This window comes from Salmo salar, chromosome ssa09 (assembly GCF_905237065.1).
Source record: "Salmo salar chromosome ssa09, Ssal_v3.1, whole genome shotgun sequence".
NCBI lineage: Eukaryota > Metazoa > Chordata > Actinopteri > Salmoniformes > Salmonidae > Salmo > Salmo salar.
Window position 1 is genome coordinate 157,185,939 of NC_059450.1, and position 25,082 is coordinate 157,211,020.

Below are 25,082 nucleotides of genomic sequence, written 5' to 3' on the forward strand. Positions count from 1 at the left end.
AAAAGTGTAATAAATTTTTTTACAATTAATTCATTGCACTATAACGGTGACAAACTGTGACCACAAACTGTTAGGGCCTACATAAATCAGTCCCAACAGCAGAGTCCCAACACCTTACCACTGCTACACCTGGCTATCAGCGGAGCCTTGTCTGGCAGCGAAACAGTTCATTCAGCCTCATTTACTGCTTTAAAAAAAAACATAGCTGATATGACTGACTTGCTTAAACAAATGTGGTTTCTACTAACAATTGAGATGTACAAACTATGGCATAAGGGGACGATGAGCGGATAAGAGGCAATCCGTAATTTCAATTAAGACACAAATGAGCGAGCTAAGATGGACATAGTCAATATAACAATTTGTTCAGCACTTTTGAAATGTACAGCGACAGAATTTAGAACATGGGCCGTTCTTACAGTGTTCTCCCTGTACACCAAGTCAGAACCGTAAGATAAAAAAAGGGGGCATATAAGCAGACAATGAAAGCTCTTACAATATTCAATGATTACATTTCTCTAAAACAGGCTATAGGCTACATGTGCACCACCAAGTCAGAACAGTAGGTGAAATTAAGAGGTGTAATAGGCCAAATTATTAGGGTGAGGCACATGGGTTACTAACAGCTTACTACACAACATACACTTAGTATTACTTTCTTAGCTACAGTATACGTATCTCCGTGGCATATTACATCATTTATGCAGCAGCATACAATACATTTTTGCACTCACCTGTGCTCACTTGAACAGGACGGTGGTGCGGCAGTCTTTCGTGGGCAAATTTTGTCATCAAAGTCTGTCATTCTCTGTATTTATTGTGCTTTCAAGACAACTGGGAACTCTGGGGGAAAAAAAACAAGGTCGAATCATGATGATGTCAGTGATCTTCAGGTCGTAGCTCTAGAAAGAGACCCGAGTTCCCGATTTACAATTCCAAGTTGGATGACCGTTCAAAACATATTTTACCAGTCGGAGCTCGGTTTTTTCCAGAGTTCCCAGTTGTCTTGAACTCACTGAAGTCAAATTTCCCAGTTCTGAGTTAACAGTTGTTTTGAGCACGGCAGAATATCATGCTGGATTGACAGCATGGCCAATGTTGGATGTTTATCATTTTAAGCTTGGAAAAGAGACCCTTAAACCCAGAATTGGGACCACACACCTACTCCCCTGAATAACAGGCTAGTGATTGTTTTGCAATGCTTGCAGTTAGCCACTGATTCCTTCCAACCCACTCATTGTTGAATTTGCGATTTCCAACTTGTTGTGTGATGTTTATGTCCAATGGCCGATGAGCACCGATACGTTTTATCTATAATTTATCTTCATCTGAGAAGGATTAAAAAGGATTTGCCAGTAGTTTGTCGACTTGATTCATGATGATGAGTATTTGTCTAGCTAGCTAGCTAGCTAAGATTTTGAAAGTATGATGTTGACATGATCAGTCTAATCAAAGCTACGGTAGATATAACGTGATTTGACGTCATTTTATCTGTGGCCAATGACCTTGAGCCTTCTTGGATGGGCACTTCTAATGTAACTCTATGGCAGCACTCAAGGGGCTTGAATTTTCAAGCTCTACCCTTAGATTTTGCGGTGACGTAGTGTCCCCATGAGTGACAGAACACTGAGCCAATCACGGCGCAACTAGAGAACTTTACCAACCCCTGTGCTCTGTATCTTCCGCTGGCTGCCCCTCCACCACAGAAAGCACTGAGCTAGGCTGAAACACCTGCATTTTGGATCTGCTTTACTTAAGAAACAAACATGGTCTCTTTTTTGTTATGTGGCTTTATTAACTCAATGAATTTTTTTTACATTGTTTGCAAACTGATATGTGACACGTATTAATGTCAAAATAACATTCAAAACAGGCAAACCCCTGAAGGATGGGTCACGACTGATGGTTAAACATGCATGGATATCAAGGAAATAGCTCGCAAAATACCTTTGCTAGTAATAGTATGCTGAGTGATATGACCTTTCTCAGAGTTGGCCACAGGCCAGTGGTCGGATATTCTAAATGTCCTCTAAATGCATACTGCATTCACAAATGACATGTTTCATTCAACACCATGGCTATATGATTTTTATGAAAAAGGCCAATGTGTGTACATTTTCATGATATATGATTTCAGTGTAGCGTCAAAATCAACTATAGAAGAACATTCTGTAACCACACCCAAATGGACAAATGATCTCTAGTCCTCATTCAAATTCAACCAATCACTGAGTGTAAACAACAACCCAAACCACGCCCCCAGGAAATATAGCTCTTTAAACTGCCAATAATTTTCCCTGTATGTAAATGACCTAACATCTTTTGTAGTCATGATTTAACTGATCATGCCCTTTTTTTTGTTTGTTGATATTGGCCAATCACATAACAAGATATATTTAGTCACAAATAAAATTGCTTTGTCACTAATGCAGCTGTGAGGCAGAGGTGGATAGCCGTGTATTTACTTCAGGACACATACCTACTGGTATTTCAATGCAATGGACAAAAACATTAAGAACACCTGCTCTTTCCATGACATGGACTGACCAGGTGAAAGCTATGATCACTTGTTAAGTCCACTTCAGTCTAGGTCAGGGTTCCCCAACTAGCATCTCACAGGTGATTTTTATTTGGCCCACTCAAGTTTTTTCGGAGCAAAAAAAAAAAACATTTATTTATTTTCATGGTTAGACATAAAAGACTGTAAAAACTTAAGGAAATTAGCTCCAAGTTTTTTTTTTTACATTTTACAAATCTGTTCCCTAGTATTCTCACACATAATAGAGACACGTGATTGTATACAAATGTAAACAAGGTTTGAAATTATTATGTTTTAGTGAAATATTATATATGTTTGGGCTTCTTGCATTCAATTTGCAGTCTACAAATTATTTGTAATTATATTCGTATATTTCTGACCATCCGCTCAAGAAAAAAACGTCCTGCAGCTGTAAATGAAGGGGGGAAGACAGGTTAAACAAGGAGTTTTAAGCCTTGAGACATGGATTGGTTATTACATCAATCTCAGATATAAAATGCTAATAGCATAACCTCAAACCAGTTGAATTATGATGGTAAATACAAGTGATAATGTCTCTTATTAGTTTCTAACAGTGGATATACGCTTAAAGCTATTACAAAACTGCACATTGTTTAAATATGTTTTGTTTATTGACAGTAAAAAAGGTTTGCAGCCATATAATTATCTGTATGACAGAGATGTTTTTTTTTTTTACTTGGTTCATTGGCTGTTTTACTATGATAGATAAACTGGCGCTCAAGGTTCATGAAAGGTTGAGGGATTTATTATAATTTTTAGTTCTATTGAATGGCACACAAAACACTGATTTTTTTTAAACAGGCGAACTCATCGGTCCTCTATTTCCTGCCTGTAGCTGGGTCCTGTATGGAAACCCGTGCAAGGCTGTCCCGGAGACCCCGCGCTGCCTGCACCTCTATCGTCTCGGGTGAGTTTGTTACAATGTAGCAATTTCTCTATTAATCTCAATAACTATATTAAAGCTACAACATTTGCGTACTGCAAGCGAATTGCATACCTCGCATCTGCCTTGATCTAAATGCCGTAGTCCTGCACGGCGAGGCAAAGCGTTTTCATTTTCCAACCAATTCCCAAGCATACCCCCCTGGTCCAAGACTATTCCAACATTAACTCAGGTTTTTGCTTGCAAAGGAGAGCTGGCTACGCAATTACATTTTTATTAAAGCAAACCAAATAATGCATCGGGGAAGCTAAGATGCAACTCTACCGTGCATTACAAGTGTTTCGATAGTAGTGAACCCGCTTGTGATGTTTTACATTGTCAAATGTAAACCAAAAAGTCTGAATCTGTTTTTATCACCAGAATGTTGATAGGATGTTAGCCACCTAGCAGCTAATGCTAACGAAATGAAAGCTATGCATCAAAAGGTTGAAAAATAGCTAACAGATTCAGACAAATAGACATCGAACGAACACGCGAATTGTTTTTTTTAGAGGAAACAACAAGGCAAAAAAAACCAATGTATATGATCATGTAAACTACATTGGAGGTATATACAACGTTAAGTGGAAACCACCAAAGCTAGCTTAGCTTAGCCGCTCGCAGTTATCCCTCCATTCATATGCTGCGCACCGCTCTTCTCCTCTGCTGGCTGTGCAATGGCTTAGCTACCAACCAGCATTATGGAGAGCGGCAAATGGACAGTTGTCCTCTCTATATAAATATATATATATATATCCAACACTGTGTTTTTTTTCCGTTTTTCGGCGCAAATCCTCCGCTCGTCTCCGCCTACCTAATGTCAGATGTTCTCCGCTGGTTTCTCTGGAGAGGTTTAAAACACCGCTCGTTTCATCTCCGCACTGTGTACTAGTAACATCAACACTCGGCCTCAATCAATTCAGATCTTATTCTGCTCTCTACTTGTATAGAAAATACATGTAACAAAAAAAAAATCTGAACATTGAATGATAAGGGAGTGAGTGGAAAAACGCGCGTTTTTAACCCAGAAGGTGGTTTGTTCAAGGAAGAGCATCACATTTTATTGTTATGGTGATATTCAAGCCGAGGTGTTATGTTCATGCATGCTTAACTTTGCCTATAAATATAACTTTTTATTGTCATGCTCACATTTTTTTGGAGGGGCGGGGGGGGTTTTAATAGAAAGATACAAAATATATTCAAGAGCATGAATTAAGATTTCAGATCACTGATAATCAATAGGCTATGTATGTCTTTAGTCCTGACGTTCTGGGTGAGACAAGTTAAATACATCTGGAAAGTTTTTAATTTTTTTCCCTGTCCTATTAATATTTCAAGCTGGTTGTTGTCTGTTGGTTTTAGTATGTTGTTAAAACGCTTTGTTCTGCTCAGATCTGTGACCAGTAGCTCGTTAGATCTTGACACCATCAGGTGTTTTGACTGGTGTCACGTTTATGCTAATATTTACTAGTAAGCAAACGTCAACCAACTGTAACGATGTATTTGAGAGACAAGTACTCATTGTGCAACTTTTATTTTTTATGTTTTCAATAAACATTGGAGATGATAAAAATAGTTTCCATGTTAACAGCAACCTAAGCCAACACCATGTGTTTTACCCCAACCCCAAAACAGACAGGTTTGGCTTAGGTTGTTGACAACACTTAAACTCAATTTAGTCTCCAAATGTTTATTAAAACATAAATAGATTTGCGCATGTATCTCAAATACATTGTTAGTTGTTGGTTAGCTTGCTAGCGAATTTGAGCCGTTATTAGCATAGACGTGACCTCAGTCAAAACACCTCAAAACAAGATGTGGTATCAACAACAAGACACAACTAGCGGAAAGAACCACCTATGACTCCCCACTTAGCAGCGATCTACTGGTCCCCCCGTGGGAATCGAACCCACAAACACCATGCTCTACTAACTGAGCCACACGGGACCCCCACTTAGCAGCGATCTACTGGTCCCCCCGTGGGAATCGAACCCACAAACACCATGCTCTACTAACTGAGCCACACGGGACCCCCACTTAGCAGCGATCTACTGGTCCCCCCGTGGGAATCGAACCCACAAACACCATGCTCTACTAACTGAGCCACACGGGACCCCCACTTAGCAGCGATCTACTGGTCCCCCCGTGGGAATCGAACCCACAAACACCATGCTCTACTAACTGAGCCACACGGGACCCCCACTTAGCAGCGATCTACTGGTCCCCCCGTGGGAATCGAACCCACAAACACCATGCTCTACTAACTGAGCCACACGGGACCCCCACTTAGCAGCGATCTACTGGTCCCCCCGTGGGAATCGAACCCACAAACACCATGCTCTACTAACTGAGCCACACGGGACCCCCACTTAGCAGCGATCTACTGGTCCCCCCGTGGGAATCGAACCCACAAACACCATGCTCTACTAACTGAGCCACACGGGACCCCCACTTAGCAGCTTCTTGTCATTGTTGCTAACTATCTGACCATTTCAGAATCACAACAATGAAAGCCTTCCGGACACATCAATACACTGGCATCATTTTGGTGATGTTTTCTTTTTTGGGGGGGAAAATCAAGTATCGTGGAATCACAATGCTTTGTTTTAGGTTCAGAACCTTGTAACTAACGTGTACTGTAGCCTAGGACCTCGGTGGAAGTCTTTTATTTATTTATTTATTCCACCTTTATTTAACCAGGTAGGCCAGTTGAGAACAAGTTCTCATTTACAATTGCGACCTGGCCAAGATAAAGCAAAGCAGTTCGACAACATACAACAACACAGAGTTACACATGGAGTAAAACAAACATACAGTCAATAATACAGTAGAAAAATAAGTCTATATTCAAAGTAAGCAAATGAGGTGAGATAAGGGAGGTAAAGGCAATAAATAGGCCATGGTGGCGATGTAAATACAATATAGCAATTAAAACACTGGAATTTTATATCGACCAGAACAGAAAATGTAGAAAATACAACTTCCCCCTAAAAACGGTTATCAGACTTTGCCTGCAGCCAAGTTGGAAGGACAAATTTCAGTTTTCCTACAATTAGACAGAGAACCTCCTCACAGCACTTCCTGGATGGTTGGATTCTGGGAACTTATAAAAACCCTTTTTTTTTTTTAAAGAGATACACGTTCGAAATGAATATTCATGCAATAATGATGCAGTTAGTGTTTGTTTGCATAGTATCTTAAACATAGGCTACACCTTGTTGATAGTATGTTGATTTACCAAAAAGGATTACACAAGCTCTGTTTTGATATAGCCTACGACTTTACACTTTAAGTGCCCCAACAGACAAGGCAGTATTGTTGTCAGTTTGGTAGCAGCTTGTCTGAATAGAAAATCTGAAGGATATTGTTTGTAAACCTCTATTTATACTGGAGTGGTGGATGTAATGATTGATGTATTGAACTAAATATTGTTGGTGGGGGGTGTGTGTGTGTTTTCAGTTGACATGGACGATGAAGATGGCAGGTGCCTGCTAGATGTCATTTGGTGAGTTCATATATCCAAACTATTAATTCTCATTAAACTGTATTGATTTATATTCTACTATCGTACACAACATCTAGTATACCTGACCAAGACATTGGTTCAGTCTATGTAGTACATTTTAGTCGTTTAGCAGACACTCTTATCCAGAGCAGAGCGACTTACAGTAGTGAATGCATACATTTCATACATTTTTTTTTTTTCTGTGCTGGCCCCCCGTGGGAATTGAACCCACAACCCTGGCGTTGCAAACACCATGCTCTACCAACTGAGCTACAGGGATGGCTGAGCTAGTAGGCTTGGGCGGTATACTACCCTATACCTGGGGGGTATTTCTAAAATAGACACAGGATGTTTTTTTTCAATACCGTCACAGGGTTCGACGTTTAACGTCAAGTAAAACAGATCACTGTATCCATTACTCAGATCATAGAGACTAACAGTGTAAATAATATTTCAATCTGTTTTTACGAGTCTTTAGAAAGTAAGGGATCAGTAAGGATTTCCTACACTGGACAACTTGTTACAGCTGTTGATAAGGTCATTGAATAATAATCTACAAATTATTTTCATGTAATAACATTAAGATATATAAGGGGGGAACATGGGTATATTCGATAAAATTCACGAGTTGATTTTAAAACCTATGTTTAACTCTTTATTGTGGTTGGTTTCTTGACGGATTTATCCAAAATGGTGTGACATAAAACATTTACTTTTCTGTCCTTGCATTTATGGCAGTGTAAGTTGTCCTTATATCATAGATGAATCGGTTAAATAAGACATTGAAATTGAACCCTGTAAGAATCCTGGATCTAGCTTTCGGACAGTTCTCAGAAATGCATCGTTAACTACCTAACATTTACAGTCTCCTTATGATACGGAGTGAAAACAGTTTTCATTGGCTCACAAATCCCCCCCCCAAAAAAATGTACATAATTGTAAAATCGAAAGACTCACCTTTACCTTGATACTTAAAACCCAAATTCGATAGTGTCATTAACGTGGCAGAATACCTATTGGATGCGCATTTGCCAGACGGATTACCAGGACGTGTACTCAGAGCATGTGCTGACCAACTGGCATGTGTCTTCACTGACATTTTCAACCTCTCCCTGACCCAGTCTGTAATACCAACATGTATCAAACAGACCACCATAGTCCCTGTGCCCAAGAACACTAAGGTAACCTGCCTAAACGACTACCGACCCGTAGCACTCACGTCTGTAGCCATGAAGTGCTTTGAAAGGCTGGTCATGGCTCACATCAACACCGTTATCCCAGAAACCCTAGACCCACTCCAATTTGCATACCGCCCCAACAGGTCCACAGATGACGCAATCTCTATTGCACTCCACACTGCCCTTTCCCACCTGGACAAAAGGAACACCTGTGTGAGAATGCTATTCATTGACTACAGCTCAGAGTTCAACACCATAGTGCCCTCAAAGCTCAACACTAAGCTAAGGATCCTGGGACTAAACACCTCCCTCTGCAACTGGATCCTGGACTTCCTGACGGGCTGCCCCCAGGTGGTAAGGGTAGGTAACAACACATCTGCCACGCTGATTCTCAACACAGGGGCCCCTCAGGGGTGCGTGCTCAGTCCCCTCCTGTACTCCCTCTTCACCCATGACTGCAACATCATTAAGTTTGCTGACAACACAACAGTGGTAGGCCTGATCACCAACAACGATGAGACAGCCTATAGGGAGGAGTGGTGACAACAACCCCCCCCCCCTCAACGTGATCAAGACAAAGGAGATGATTGTGGACTACAGGAAAAAGCGGACAGAGCACACCCCCCATTCTCATCGACGGGGCTGTAGTGGAGCAGGTTGAGAGCTTCAAGTTCCTTGGTGTCCACATCACCAACAAACTATCATGGTCCAAACACACCGAGACGGTCGTGAAGAGGGCACGACAAAGCCTTTTCCCCCCCTTCAGGAGACTGAAAAGATTTGGCATGGGTCCCCAAGATCCTCAATAAGTTCTACAGCTGCACCATCGAGAGCATCCTGACTGGTTGCATCACCGCCTGGTATGGCAGCTGCTCGGCATCCGACCGTAAGGAGCTACAGAGGGTAGTGCGTACGGCCCAGTACATCACTGGAGCAGGGCTTCCTGACATCCAGGACCTCTATACCAGGCGGTGTCAGAGGAAGACCCAAAAAATTGTCAAAGACTCCAGCCACCATAGTCAGACTGTTCTCTCTGCTACCACACGACAAGTGGGACCAGAGTGCCAAGTCTAGGACCAAAAGACTCCTTAACAGTTTCTAATCCCAATCCATAAGACTAATTATCAATTAATCAAATGGCCACCCGGACTATTTACATTGACACCCCCCCCCCTTTTTGTTTTTACACTGCTACTACTTGCTGTTTTGTTATCTATGCCTAGTCACTTTACCCCTACCTACATGTACAAATTACCTCAACTAACCTGTACCTCTGCACATTGACTCTGTACCTGGTACCCCCTGTATATAGCCTCCACATTGACTCTGTACCGGTACCCCTGTATATAGCCTCCACATTGACTCTGTACCGATACCTGTATATAGCCTCCACATTGACTCTGTACCGTAACACCCTGTATATAGCCTCCACATTGACTCTGTACCGTAATACCCTGTATATAGTCTCCACATTGACTCTGTACCGTAACACCCTGTATATAGCCTCCACATTGACTCTGTACCGTAACACCCTGTATATAGCCTCCACATTGACTCTGTACCGTAACACCCTGTATATACCCTCGTTATTTTATTGTTACTTTTTAGTTTTTACTTTGTCTTTTTAAATAAATAGTTAGTAAATATGTTCTTAACTGCCTTGTTGGTTAAGGCCGTTTCACGGTAAGGTCTAACACTTGTATTCCGCACAAATACGACAAATACGATTTTTGATATCGAGCTGTTTTTAATTAAGTTGCGATATTTTCACACATCATCTGAACCATTTTAAGGATGTTGTTGTTGTTGTTGTTGAATGACGGTCAACAGTGACAAGCTGTAGTGACAGTGCATCCAGTGCAACAACAGCCCATATGAACCAGAAAGTGTCTGAGAGGAATATCCATTTAAAAAATGTTGCAGTCTCAGTTGTTATGCGGTGAAGACGTTGGGTCTAATATCCCTAGTGAATTGATGTTGATAATCTGTTGCTGTCTGCTTCATTTGCAGCAGGGTCTCGTTAGATTTAACAGAGAAGGCATCAAGGGAATATTTTCATATGTTTATTTTTTTTGTGTGTGCCTCGGATTGGACACGGAGCCTTCTGTGCGCAATTATTTAGGAAACACTATTGCGCAACACCCAACACTATTCCTATTAATTATTCTGTATATAATGACAACAAATTACAGCCTAGTGGGGCTACTCAATATGATCTGCTAATGAAAATATCATGACAAATACATTTTTGTTTCCAGCTACAACAAAAAATTCAATACCAAGGGGCTTGAAGTAGTCTACTTTCAGGGATCCAAACTAGCCACCTTTAGGCGAAATTCGCGTTTTAATTTCCAAAATAGGTGGCCTATAGTGAATCGTGTAGATCAGATGGGAAGATGTTTTTTGAGCGGGGGCTTGGATCACTACTGGCTGTAAGCGAACGAGTGGACGCGCGGTTTGTAAGCGATACTGGCTGTATCCAAGGCTCAACCAATCATTCCCATATCAACAGAATGCAGCAGGAGACTGGAGAGAGACAAGAGACAAACAATTGACTAGTTACAGCATCAAAAAGACAGCAGTTTGTCACTTTAATTTACAGCAGCGCGTCCCTGGACGATAACGAAGAGGTAGGCGAGAATACGGACCACGGAGACCGGGGGGGAGGAGAGAGAGAAGGTGATGAAACCTACTTCATGAGCTGTTACCGGAAAAACAACGGGCTTCTGGAAAGTTTGAGATGAGGGGGAAAGTGTGGTGGTGAAACAAGTATTTGTTAGCGTTGTTATTAAGTATCTTGTTAACTTTAGTAGCTGGATCCAATTCTCCGTTAGCTAGTCGAAGAAATTTTGAGCAACATTAGCCAATTTTAGCCGATCAAATAATTGAGTTGGTTTGAGAATTAGCTGGCTAATAAAGTCAGACAGCCAGCTAGTTAATGTTACAACATCAGATAAGCTAAGCTAACGGTGGTAACCTAACCAATGCGCTAATAGTGTTAACTAGTAACTAGTGTTAACTAGTAACTAGTGTTAACTAGTAACTAGTATTAACAAGTACTGTATAAGACTCCTTGCCTTGTTGTGCCTGCGCACACACTCAGTTCTTCATTGCTGCAACTTGCTTGTTAGTTAAGATTTCTGCTCAGTTTAAACCTTCATATCACTGAGTTTTAGTAGCAGAAAGCTATTTTTATTTTATTTGTGTCCTTCAAGGCAGCTGTCAATGATCACGTTAGGCTGCGTTTCATTTAAAACATTTTTTTTTTTTATGGCGGTTTGATCGTGGGGAAGGCACTAGTAATGTTTGCGGTTTTAGTGTTTGGCTATTTGTTTCAAGTTTATTAGTCTATAAATAAATCTCTTTTGCCAAAATTCGTAATCTCTCCCATGTCTTATTCCCACTAGTAGATGTTGTGAAATGTTTATTGCTTGCCTGCATTTCACTCCCTCCCTCTGTAACACACATTAATTACCCTTCTTCTATCTTGGGACCGCAAGACCTGGCACACTTCAGAATCATTTTTGGTACCTCATGTTGAGGTGCCACAAAAAGTATTTATTTGACTCTAGCCACACAATTAAGGAAATTAGAAGGGGGGGGGGGGCCCCTCTAATTTTCTTAATTTTGTGGCTAGAGTCAAATGGCCATGCCGAATTCTGGCAGGGGGGAGATTTTAGGCACCACACTTCCTCGAGTTATAACGCATTAGTTGCTTACTGGACCCTGGCAATTTGTGTGAAATGTTAACTAGCAAAACAAACTAACTATCTGTGAACTGATGTTTTCCCTCTACAGTATGTGGTTTAATTTTCAGAATGAGAGAATTAGGATGAAAATGAGGCGTTGCTTGTTAAACAAGTGGATTCAGGGGTCAAGTGTAGCTGGAGTTGTGGCCCTGGCTTAAACTGGATGCCTCTATAGAGGTGAAAGAAACACCACAACACTTTCCCTTTTTCAATACAGTGGATAAAAAAAAAGGGGTTATGCCAGGTGTACTCTCTGCCTGAAAGACAAAGAGATCAATTATATCAACAAAAGGGTCTCATGCTCTGCTGGCATATCGTAGAACTGATGTCCACAGGCAGAAAGCGTACAGTGTAATAATGTGCAGTGTAACCCAAAGAGTGTTTTTGTTGTGTTGAACTTGACAGTAACTGTGTGTGTGTGTGAGTGAGTGAGGGGGGGGGGGGGAATTATGTAAATTGTTTTACTGAGTGAACTTTATTTTTGCACACATGTAGCCTTGTACACTTGATCGATGTCTACTACAGTGGCCACAGCAAAAAATAGAATGGCTGTTTGTTTCATTCTATTTCAACTTTATGATGTTTTTTTCCCCCTAAATGCAATATTTAGATGTGTGTGTGTGTGTGTGTGTGTGTGGTCATACACATTCTATTATAAAGGCTGTCGTGGCTAACTGCAATATTAGTGTATTGTTTCTTTTTTCTTCTCAAAACTTGAGTGTCATTTGCAGCAAAGTCTTGGTCAACAAATAACATTGGATTTGCTTTTTAAAAAAAAAAAAAATGTTTAGCTGCTGTGTGTGTTAGGTTCACATGAACCACTTTTTATTTTACACACAGAGACTCGTCATGTAGATTTATATTCTTTGTTGTTTAATTAGTTAAAACCTGCATTTTGTTTCAGTGCAACACAAAAAAAATGGTCACCTTTTTTGGGGCCTCACCAGTTTGCAGTTGAATTTGGAGTTTGAAATGTCCTTGTAATTATTCTAGCCAATTTATAAGTTCTTTTGTTCCCTTATTTGTTTTTTGAGAGATGTTGCGCTACTCTGTTGCGGTAAAACCATATATGTAAAGCCCTATATATACCATTTATAATATACATTATACAATTGTATAACATTGTCTTTCAAAATTACAATTTAAGTGCTTAAAAAAAGTCCCTGAAAGTCATTGAATTTCACTTGCCAATATCTGTACGAGCCCTACTTAACATGTTTTATAGTCCTATGTTTTCGTGTCAGTGGAGTAATGGGTGCATATACCTCTTATTAAGTACACATAAGGAACTGCATAAATATGATTTTGTGTATTTTTTTTTTGTTTCAATCCATTTTGAAATTTTGATTCCAATGTCAAACATTGGTCCCATTTTCCGAGTTCCAAACTGCCTCTGGAAGCAACGTCAGCACAAGAACTGTTTGTCGGGAGCTTCATGAAAATGGGTTTCCGTGGCCGAGCAGCCGCACACAAGCCTAAGATCACCATGCGCAATGCCAAGCTTCGGCGGGAGTGGTGTAAAGCTCGCCGCCATTGGCAGACCCTTCAGGATGTATTTATACCCCTTGACCTCTTCCACATTTTGTTGCGTTAAATTCACAAATTTCAAAATGGATTTCTCGCCCGACACACAATACCCCATAATGACACAGTGACATGTTTTTAGAAATGACTGCTAATTTATTGAAATTATTATTATTTTTATTTATTTATTTTTTGATCTGATAAACTCCCCAATCCTTAACAATTACAAGCATACCCATAACATGATGCAGCCACCACTATGCTTGAAAACATGGAGAGTGGTACTTTATGTGTTTTATTGGATTTTCCCCAAACAGAACATTTTGTATTCAGGATAAAAAGTGAATTGCTTTCCAGTATTGCTTCAGTGCCTTGTTGCAAACCCGCTGCACGTTTGGGAATATTATTGTTCTTTACGGGCTTTGTTCTTTTCACTCTGTCATTTAGGTTAGTATTATGGCGTAACTGCAATGTTGTTGAAAACTATCACAGCCGTTAAACTCTGTTTTCAAGTCAGTTAAGAACTTGGAGTTTTTTCAGAACAAAAACCGAAAGGGAATGGAGTTAAGCACAGGCAAAATCCCAGAGGAAAACCTGCTTTCCACCAGACGCTGGGAGAAGAATTCACCTTCCAGCAGGACAATAACCTAAAACACCAGGCCAAATCTACACTGGAGTTGATTACCAAGAAGACAGGAAATGTTCCCAGAGTGGCCGAGTTACAGTTTTGACTTAAATCTACTTGAAAATCTGGCAAAACCATAAAATTGTTGTCTGGCAATGATCAACAACCAACTTGAAGAATTAAAAAAAAAAAAAAGAATAATGGGCAAATGTTGCACAATCCACGTGTGGAAAGCTCTTAGAGACTTACTCAGACTCACAGCTATAATCGCTTCCAAAGCTTCTACAAAGTATTGACTCGGGTGTGAATACTTATGTGAATGAGATTTCTGTATTTTCAATAAATTTGCAAAAATGTCTAAACCTGTTTTCACTTTAGTCATTATGGGGTATTGTGATGTCATTATGGGGTATTGTGATGTCATTATGGGGGTATTGTGATGTCATTATGGGGGTATTGTGATGTCATTATGGGGTATTGTGATGTCATTATGGGGTATTGTGATGTCATTATGGGGGTATTGTGATGTCATTATGGGGGTATTGTGATGTCATTATGGGGGTATTGTGATGTCATTATGGGGTATTGTGATGTCATTATGGGGTATTGTGATGTCATTATGGGGTATTGTGTCAAGATGGGGAGGGGAACTATTTAATATGTTTTTTTAATTTGGGCTGTAACACAACAAAATGTGGAATTAGTCAGGCTAAACGCCAGTCATGTTTGACTAATATAATGATGGATAATTACCATTTAACATCCTAAAGACTTGATTCTGTGGACGGATCGTTCTGATCAAATTAAGGCATGGATCGTTCTGATCAAATGGTCATCACACCTAAGAGTAAAGGGCCGTGCCTACTTTGCACCGCGCGTTACCCACCTTGAATCAGAGCAGAGGCGGTCAGCATTTGGAAACAATTTAACTATAAACTTAATTGTTTTAAAACCTGGATGTTTTTATGTAATTTTATGAAGCATGTCTGTCTTAGTTTCAAACTATCCGAGCTGAAACCAGCAGTTCTCTCATGTTCTATTTTCAAAATCGACTTTCATTTATTGTCCAGCAGCCAAAGGCTTAATCCCGGTTTTATTAATCCTGGTCTTATTGATGCATCTTTCAAATCTCCTCTCTTAATTTCTAATTAATATTTTCATCTCTGTCACATGAAACAGCCTGTGGTGTGCTTTTGTGTTTATCCGCTAATTTCATTTTGGAATATTCGCGCTTAGGCTACCAAGTGTGTTTATTTAGTTGTAATTGTAATATTTTGATTGGCTACCAAGGGTGGCGAACCATCCTCCAGGATAAACGTAAAGGGGCAGTGTTGTATTTTGAGACTGGCTTGAATATGGAGAGAAGCCAATGGGCAGTGTGTAGCCTCCATTTTGTTTGATTCTCTATGTTAAAAAAAATATGGTGGTAATTTTTATATTGTAAAGTGGTTCCTCGCATCATACAGTAAGGTAAAAAATGGTTTTACATACCTTTTTGGGGGGGGGGGCAGGGACACAAGTGACGAGCTTGTCCAAAGTTAATGTTAAAACAATTTCTTTGAAGTTTTTCAATAAATTTGAATATTTATAGCTACTTTTAAAGTAAATACCTGCAGTCAACTTGTGCAATACTTTAGGAGATAAAGCAGATTGCATTTTTCATTTCACCCGTCACATTATTTTACATTATGGAGCTCACTGTAGTTCCCCAGAACAGTTGAGCCAGTCACCTGTTTTTTGTTGTTAATGGCACAACGGGAGAATGCAGGAGCTGGTGAATCCAGATGTGTAACTTGCTAGTTATCTCCGTAAAGTAGCTGAATTAATAAGGAGACGGGGCATCGTGTAACAGGAGGTTGGTGGCACCTTAATTAGGGAGGACCGGCTCGTGGAAATGGCTGGAGCAGAAATAGGTGGAATGGTATCAAATACATCAAACATGGTTTCCATGTGCTTGATGCCATTCCATTCGCTCCGTTCCAGACATTATTAGGAGGTCGCCTCCACTGGTGAGTATAGTGTTAGATTTTTGTTTTGTTTTGAGAAGTCCTAGGGCTTTGGATGAATTATCTGTACAGCTGCCGCTACGATCTTGATTTCCTTGCGTATTTTCTCCTCTTCGTTCTCTGCCCGAGCAGAGCAGGCAGGCCCGTTTGCCCTCGCGACTTCAGACTCCACACGGACACAGCAGGTGGTACACATGCTGTTCCAGATCCACCACTGTTCTTCCTTCAGACATGCATGCCATTTGTACAATCCCTCTCGTTCATATTCTCTTGTAAATGTCGAAACTCAACAAAAATTGAAATTTGTTAGCTACTACCTAATATAGGCAATCCAGCTCAAGTTATGTCTTTTTGTAATTCGTTTATTTTCATTTTAGCGCTCATTAGCATATTTAGCTAGCAGCCTCTGTGGAAATTTCGTTAGTACTTGTGCCAATTTTGTCCCTCACCTTTTTTTTGAAATTTTTGTTAGCATTCTGATAATAAATGGCCAGTGGGCATTTTTATTTTTATCTAATCAACAACAAAAAAATGGCGCCCCCTTGTGAATTTCGGCAGTAATAGCGTAAATCACAGGATGAGAGAAGGACGGTAAATGATGGTATGAACATCTAGATACTGCTCAACTCTACTAGGTAGTAAGTGTGGATACTGAGACAGAGAAATAGATGTGACCGCAATGACTACCTGCCTGTCTGTCTGACCGATGTTCCTATGACTGGCTGTCTGTCTGTCTGACCGATGTTCCTATGGCTGTCTGTCTGTCTGACCGATGTTCCTATGGCTGTCTGTCTGTCTGACCGATGTTCCTATGACTGTCTGTCTGTCTGTCTGACCGATGTTCCTATGGCTGGCTGTCTGTCTGACCGATGTTCCTATGACTACCTGCCTGTCTGTCTGACCGATGTTCCTATGACTACCTGGCTGTCTGTCTGTCTGATTGATGTTCCTATGACTACCTGGCTGTCTGTCTGTCTGACCGATGTTCCTATGACTACCTGGCTGCCTGTCTGTCTGACCGATGTTCCTATGACTACCTGGCTGTCTGTCTGTCTGACCGATGTTCCTATGACTACCTGGCTGTCTGTCTGTCTGACCGATGTTCCTATGACTACCTGGCTGCCTGTCTGTCTGACCGATGTTCCTATGACTACCTGGCTGTCTGTCTGTCTGACCGATGTTCCTATGACTACCTGGCTGTCTGTCTGACCGATGTTCCTCTCTCCACAGTGACCCAGAAGCACTCAACGATTTTCTTCATGGATCAGAGATTCATGTAAGCGGCTGCTGTTTCCCTGCAAGGATGGTTACGATGCTTCTATTGTACTTACCAAGCTAAGGAGTTAGCTGGGTTGTGTTTCATAGCAGTTGACCTGACAATGAGGATGGGTGTGGTTGACTTCCAAACACCAGATATCAGCTAATAGAACAGGCTACTTCTCTTGGGCGTAGAGTCAGTGACACATTGAGGTCAAACACGCACACTGGCTACCACACACACACACACACACACCTTGTGCATACCCACCTTCCCGTCGCTCTCCAAGGGGGTTTCTGTGTCCATGGCTCTGCTACTGCTTGTGGTTGGTCTGTGTGGTTGGTCTGTGTGACTGACTGGTCTGTGTGACTGACTGGTCTGTATGGTTGGTCTGTGTGACTGACTGGTCTGTGTGACTGACTGGTCTGTGTGACTGACTGGTCTGTGTGGTTGGTCTGTCTGGTTAATCCACAATGACCAGTACTAGTCTAACACTAGTCCTCTTCTGCTTCGCTTTCTTTCCTCCCTCCCTCCCTCCCTCCCTCCCTCCCTCCCTCCCTCCCTCCCTCCCTCCCTCCCTCCTCCCCCCAAACCACTTTGCTGCCCCTCCTCAATTCCGGGTTATCGGTGGGTTTGTCGGTCTCGCTCTCCCTGTCTGTCTGCATGCCTGCATTTTTGGCTGTCCTTGTGGTGTGACCTCCCTCCGGCCTGTTCTGTCTGTCCTTCTGTCTGTCGTTCTGTCTGTCGTTCTGTCCTATCCTGGCTGCGTCTGTCGTTCTGTCTGTCGTTCTGTCCTATCCTGGCTGCGTCTGTCGTTCTGTCCTATCCTGGCTGCGTCTGTCGTTCTGTCCTATCCTGGCTGCGTCTGTCGTTCTGTCCTATCCTGGCTGCGTCTGTCGTTCTGTCCTATCCTGGCTGCGTCTGTCGTTCTGTCCTATCCTGGCTGCGTCTGTCGCTCTGTCCTATCCTGGCTGCATCTGTCGTTCTGTCTGTCGTTCTGTCCTATCCTGGCTGCGTCTGTCGTTCTGTCCTATCCTGGCTGCGTCTGTCGCTCTGTCCTATCCTGGCTGCATCTGTCGTTCTGTCTGTCGTTCTGTCCTATCCTGGCTGCGTCTGTCGTTCTGTCTGTCGTTCTGTCCTATCCTGGCTGCGTCTGTCGTTCTGTCTGTCGTTCTGTCCTATCCTGGCTGCGTCTGTCGTTCTGTCTGTCGTTCTGTCCTATCCTGGCTGCGTCTGTCGTTCTGTCTGTCGTTCTGTCCTATCCTGGCTGCGTCTGTCGTTCTGTCTGTCGTTCTGTCCTATCCTGGCTGCGTCTGTCCTGTCTGTCGTTCTGTCCTATCCTGGCTGCGTCTGTCCTGTCTGTCGTTCTGTCCTATCCTGGCTGCGTCTGTCGCTCTGTCCTATCCTGGCTGCATCTGTCGTTCTGTCTGTCGTTCTGTCTGTCCTTCTGTCTGTCTGTCTGTCTTTCTGTCTGTCGTTCTGTCCTATCCTGGCTGCGTCTGTCCTGTCTGTCGTTCTGTCCTATCCTGGCTGTGTCTGTCTGTAGCTGGACACTGACGACCTTTTGGATGGCTCTAACGACCCCTCCAGCTCGTTCTTCTCTTCTGTTGGGGTGAGTAACGCCTCTTCCCCACTCTGACCTCTGATCCTCCTGTCTCCATTCATATATGTAGCATGCATCTCTACCACCCCACCCTGCATCTCTGCCACGCCGCCACCCCACCCTGCCGCCCCACCACCCCACCCTGCCGCCCCACCATCCCGCCCTGCCACCCCACCCTGCATCTCTACCACCCTGCCACTCCACCCCCTCACCCCACCCTGCCACCCCCCACCCCACAACCCCGCCACCCCACCCTGCCACCCCGCCCTGCCACCCCGCCCTGCCGCCCCGCCACCCCGCCCTGCCACCCCGCCCTGCCGCCCCGCCACCCCGCCCTGCCACCCCGCCCTGCCACCCCACAACCCCGCCACCCCGCAACCCCGCCACCCCGCCCTGCCACCCCATCCTGCCACCCTGCCGCCACCCCTCAACCCCGCCACCCCACAACCCCGCCACCCCGCCCTGCCACCCCATCCTGCCGCCACCCCGCCCTGCCACCCCACCCTGCCACGCCACCCCACAACCCCGCCACCCCGCCCTGCCACCCCATCCTGCCGCCACCCCGCCCTGCCACCCCACCCTTCCAGTAACATACATCCACACACACCAAGCTCTGATAGCCCTGGGCAGGTTGGTAGGAGCCATGACACTGTGGGAGTCTGGGGGGCCTGTCTGAGGGGGGCCTGTCTGGGGGGGCCTGTCTGGTCAACATCTCCACGTGTGAGACCTGTCCAGGCTGATCTCAGGCCTGCTCAGTTCAACTCATTCCTTCCCATCTCATCTCTACACAGCTCTCCTCATTCCTTCCCGTCTGATCTCTACACAGCACTCCTCAATCCTTCCCATCTCATCTCTACACAGCTCTCCTCATTCCTTCCCATCTCATCTCTACACAGCTCTCCTCATTCCTTCCCATCTCATCTCTACACAGCTCTCCTCATTCCTTCCCATCTCATCTCTACACAGCTCTCCTCATTCCTTCCCATCTCATCTCTACACAGCTCTCCTCATTCCTTCCCATCTCATCTCTACACAGCTCTCCTCATTCCTTCCCATCTCATCTCTACACAGCTCTCCTCATTCCTTCCCATCTCATCTCTACACAGCTCTCCTCATTCCTTCCCATCTCATCTCTACACAGCTCTCCTCATTCCTTCCCATCTCATCTCTACACAGCTCTCCTCATTCCTTCCCATCTCATCTCTACACAGCTCTCCTCATTCCTTCCCATCTCATCTCTACACAGCTCTCCTCATTCCTTCCCATCTCATCTCTACACAGCTCTCCTCATTCCTTCCCATCTCATCTCTACACAGCTCTCCTCATTCCTTCCCATCTCATCTCTACACAGCTCTTCTCATTCCTTCCCATCTCATCTCTACACAGCTCTTCTCATTCCTTCCCATCTCATCTCTACACAGCTCTCCTCATTCCTTCTCATCCTTCCTTCTCTCTCCTTCATAGTGTCATGTTCCAGAGGTCCCACCCCCAGTCCTGCTGTCGTCCAATGAGCAGCAAGGCCTGCCCCGGGTCAGCGTGGACCTGGACTTCCTGGAAGATGACGTTATCCTGGGCGGGTCGCCGGGCGACGACGACGGTAGCAACGGCATCGGAGGCAATGCCATGGAGCCATGTGACATCCTACAACAGAGCCTACAGGAGGCTAACATTACAGAGCAAAGCCTACAGGAGGCCGAGCTGGACCTGGGCTCCTTCGACCTCACCATGCCAGGCCTGACTCAGGTGGTCCAGACCCTGCCCTGTACAGACAACCTGACTGGGCCTGGAGGGACCGCTGTAGGGGTGGGGCTCCCTATTTTCCCTGGAGCTTCAGACTCCTCCGCCACCCCTCCCCAGGCCACAGCTGACATGCTGGGCTCGGTGCTGGCCCAACAGGGCCTGGAGTTTGGGCCCCAGGTCATGAACAAGGCCCAGGCCATCAGTATGCAGCCTTTCATGCAGCAGGTGGCAGGCCTGGGTAACGTCACCCTTCAGCCAATCTCCTCCCTCCAGGCTCTACCAAACGGCTGTCAGTCAGGACACCTGGGACTGGGGCAGATACAGGTGATGGGTCAGTCCACTGTGATGACTATGAACCAATCAGGACAGCCTATCCTGGCCAAGGGTATGGGAGGATACCAGCTGCACCAGCCTGGCCCCGAGGCACAGGGGGCAGGTGGGCAGGGCGGACTGGGAGGGGGACTTCTGATCCAAGGGGGCAAAGCTACTCTGGGACCTCCTGCTTTAAATGGCCCAGCGGTGTGTGGTGGCAGCAGTACCACCGGAGCCTTGGTTGGGTTCAGTAGCCCCGGACTGTCACAACACGCGCAGAACCTGATCATCCAGCGGACCCCGACCCCGATCCAGCCCAAACCTCCCCAGGGGGGCGCAGCCATCCAGCCCAAACCTCCCCAGGGGGGCGCAGCCATCCAGCCCAAACTGTTTAAGCAGCAGCAGCAGCAGCAGCAGCAGCAGGCCCAGCCCCACGCCTTCCAGAATGAAACCAACAAGGCTCTAGGGGTGCAGCATGTCCCTGTATCTACTGCCCAGAATGTAGCCTTCCTCACAGGGAAGCCTGGCTCTAACGTGGTCCTGACTTCCCAGGCAGGGGTTTCCCAGCAGGCTCTGTTCAAACAGCAGACCGCCCACCACCCCTCTGGGAAAGCTCTCAGTGTCCACCTGCTCAACCAGCCCGGCAGCATCATGCTGGGAGGTCAGAACCACCAGTTCCTCCTGCCGCAGCAGCTAGCCGGGGGTCAGATCCTCACGCAGCACCCTGGGGGCCACATCATCACCTCCCAGGGGCCTGGGGGCCAGCTGATAGCCAATCAGATCCTGGCTCAGCACCAGAACATCAACCTGGGCCAGGTGCTGATGTCTCAGGGTCACATCCAGCTGCAGCCCGGCCAGATAGGGGTTGGACATCAGCTTTTCCAGATGCCCGTCACCCTCTCTCAGAACCAGACCCACCCGGTCACGGGTCACCAGGCCCACACGGTGATCCAGGGCATGCCCCTGCAGAACTCCCTGGCCATGCTGAGCCAGGTGGAGGGTGTGAGTCCTGCTGTCAGCCTGCAGCCCGCTCTGCAGCCGCAGCCGGGGGGCGTTCCCAGCAGCGGGATGGGCGGGGCGGCTGCCATGGCACAGGGCCAGCCTGGGGAGGGTGGGAACTGTACGGACCAGGCAGCCCATCCTGGACAACCCCCACAACACTCCTCCATCCTCTCTATGCAGGCTGGGCCCTCTGTCTCTGTGGCCGTCTCTGTCCCCTCGTCGTCTTCTCCGTCAGCCCAGCAGCAGCACAGTCCTGGGAGCAGGGTGGTCTTCACAGGGCCACAGGGCTCCAGCATGATCCTCAGCCAGGAACAACTCCAGATGTTCCTTCAGCAGGTCAGTATGGCCCAGCTTCTACCTCCTCTACCTCTCTACCTCCTCTACCTCCTCTACCTCCTCCACCTCTCTACCTCACCTCTCTACCTGTTTACCTCACCTCTCTACCTGTTTACCTCCACCTCTCTACCTCCTCTACCTCTCTACCTCCTCCACCTCTCCACCTCTCTACCTCTACCTCTCTACCTCACCTCCAGATGTTCCTTCAGCAGGTCAGTATGGCCCAGCTTCTACCTCCTCTACCTCTCTACCTCCTCTACCTCCTCTACCTCCTCCACCTCTCTACCTCACCTCTCTACCTGTTTACCTCACCTCTCTACCTGTTTACCTCCACCTCTCTACCTCCTCTACCTCTCTACCTCCTCCACCTCTCTACCTCACCTCTCTACCTGTTTACCTCACCTCTCTACCTGTTTACCTCACCTCTCTACCTGTTTACCTCACCTCTCTACCTGTTTACCTCCACCTCTCTACCTCCTCTACCTCTCTACCTCCTCCACCTCTCCACCTCTCTACCTCTACCTCTCTACCTCACCTCCAGATGTTCCTTCAGCAGGTCAGTATGGCCCAGCTTCTACCTCCTCTACCTCTCTACCTCCTCTACCTCTCTACCTCCTCCACCTCTCTACCTGTTTACCTCCACCTCTCCACCTCTCTCCCTCTCTCCCTACCTCACCACCTCTACGTCTTTACCTCTACCCCCCTCTACCTCTACCTCTACCACTACCTCTTCCTCTCTACCTCTACCGCTACCTCTACCTCTACCCCCCTCTACCTCTACCTCTTCCTCTCTACCTCTACCTCTACCTCTTCCTCTCTACCGCTACCGCTACCTCTACCCCCCTCTACCTCTCTACTTGGGCGGTGGTGGTCATGACATGTTGTCAGCAGGTTATTGTTGTGAAAGGTCTGCCAGTTTAATGGTAATTGGTTGTTAATTAACAAACCCGTTTAGCATCTCCAGGCCTCCAAACTAACAAGCTGCTCATCTGCACTTTAGGACCATCTCTATTTAAAACAACAAGTCTAATAAATCAATGTAATTAAACACCTTCACAGTAAATCCATTATTTATTTTAGGTCTAAAGAAACATGATGAAGAAAATGTATTTCAGAAGAACAGAATATGAGTTGTCCTACTGTATGTAATCTGGCTATGATCCATGATATAGACTGTAGACTTGTTCATTTATCAGACTAGATACTGTATGTTATCTGGTTATGATATAGACTGTAGACTGGTTCATTTATCAGACTAGATACTGTATGTTATCTGGCTATGATATAGACTGTAGACTTGTTCATTTATCAGACTAGATACTGTATGTTATCTGGCTATGATCCATGATATAGACTGTAGACTTGTTCATTTATCAGACTAGATACTGTATGTAATCTGGCTATGATCCATGATATAGACTGTAGACTTGTTCATTTATCAGACTAGATACTGTATGTAATCTGGCTATGATCCATGATATAGACTGTAGACTTGTTCATTTATCAGACTAGATACTGTATGTAATCTGGCTATGATCCATGATATAGACTGTAGACTTGTTGTCACGTCCTGACCAGTAATCTGGCTATGATATAGACTGGTTCATTTATCAGACTAGATACTGTATGTAATCTGGCTATGATCCATGATATAGACTGTAGACTTGTTCATTTATCAGACTAGATACTGTATGTTATCTGGTTATGATATAGACTGTAGACTTGTTCATTTATCAGACTAGATACTGTATGTTATCTGGCTATGATCCATGATATAGACTGTAGACTTGTTCATTTATCAGACTAGATACTGTATGTAATCTGGCTATGATCCATGATATAGACTGTAGACTGGTTCATTTATCAGACTAGATACTGTATGTTATCTGGTTATGATATAGACTGTAGACTGGTTCATTTATCAGACTAGATACTGTATGTTATCTGGTTATGAAATAGACTGTAGACTTGTTCATTTATCAGACTAGATACTGTATGTTATCTGGCTATGATATAGACTGTAGACTGGTTCATTTATCAGACTAGATACTGTATGTTATCTGGCTATGATATAGACTGTAGACTTGTTCATTTATCAGACTAGATACTGTATGTTATCTGGCTATTCTCCATGATATAGACTGTAGACTTGTTCATTTATCAGACTAGATACTGTATGTTATCTGGCTATGATATAGACTGTAGACTTGTTCATTTATCAGACTAGATACTGTATGTTATCTGGTTATGATATAGACTGTAGACTGGTTCATTTATCAGACTAGATACTGTATGTTATCTGGTTATGATATAGACTGTAGACTTGTTCATTTATCAGACTAGATACTGTATGTTATCTGGCTATGATCCATGATATAGACTGTAGACTGGTTCATTTATCAGACTAGATACTGTATGTTATCTGGTTATGATATAGACTGTAGACTGGTTCATTTATCAGACTAGATACTGTATGTAATCTGGCTATGATCCATGATATAGACTGTAGACTGGTTCATTTATCAGACTAGATACTGTATGTAATCTGGCTATGATCCATGATATAGACTGTAGACTGGTTCATTTATCAGACTAGATACTGTATGTTATCTGGCTATGATATAGACTGTAGACTTGTTCATTTATCAGACTAGATACTGTATGTAATCTGGCTATGATCCATGATATAGACTGTAGACTGGTTCATTTATCAGACTAGATACTGTATGTTATCTGGCTATGATATAGACTGTAGACTTGTT

At 44.3% G+C, this 25,082-nt stretch overlaps 1 protein-coding gene across 5 annotated transcripts in view; it reads left to right on the forward strand.

The window, feature by feature from the left end:
• Nucleotides 1-3,373: 3,373 nt before the first annotated feature.
• The window catches only part of bicra (BRD4 interacting chromatin remodeling complex associated protein), a 90,015-nt gene continuing 68,306 nt past the window's right edge, over nt 3,374-25,082 (forward strand). Inside the window, exons 1-5 of one of the 5 annotated variants that reach the window (XM_045724903.1) lie at nt 3,374-3,467; nt 6,942-6,987; nt 17,300-17,345; nt 18,874-18,939; nt 20,395-22,320. In XM_045724903.1, the coding sequence (XP_045580859.1) occupies nt 3,407-3,467; nt 6,942-6,987; nt 17,300-17,345; nt 18,874-18,939; nt 20,395-22,320 (2,145 nt within the window). In that variant the 5' untranslated portion in view covers nt 3,374-3,406. The remainder of the gene's footprint in view (nt 3,468-6,941; nt 6,988-17,299; nt 17,346-18,873; nt 18,940-20,394; nt 22,321-25,082) is intronic. The other 4 variants (XM_045724901.1, XM_045724905.1, XM_045724906.1 and 1 more) reach the window with 4 other exon arrangements.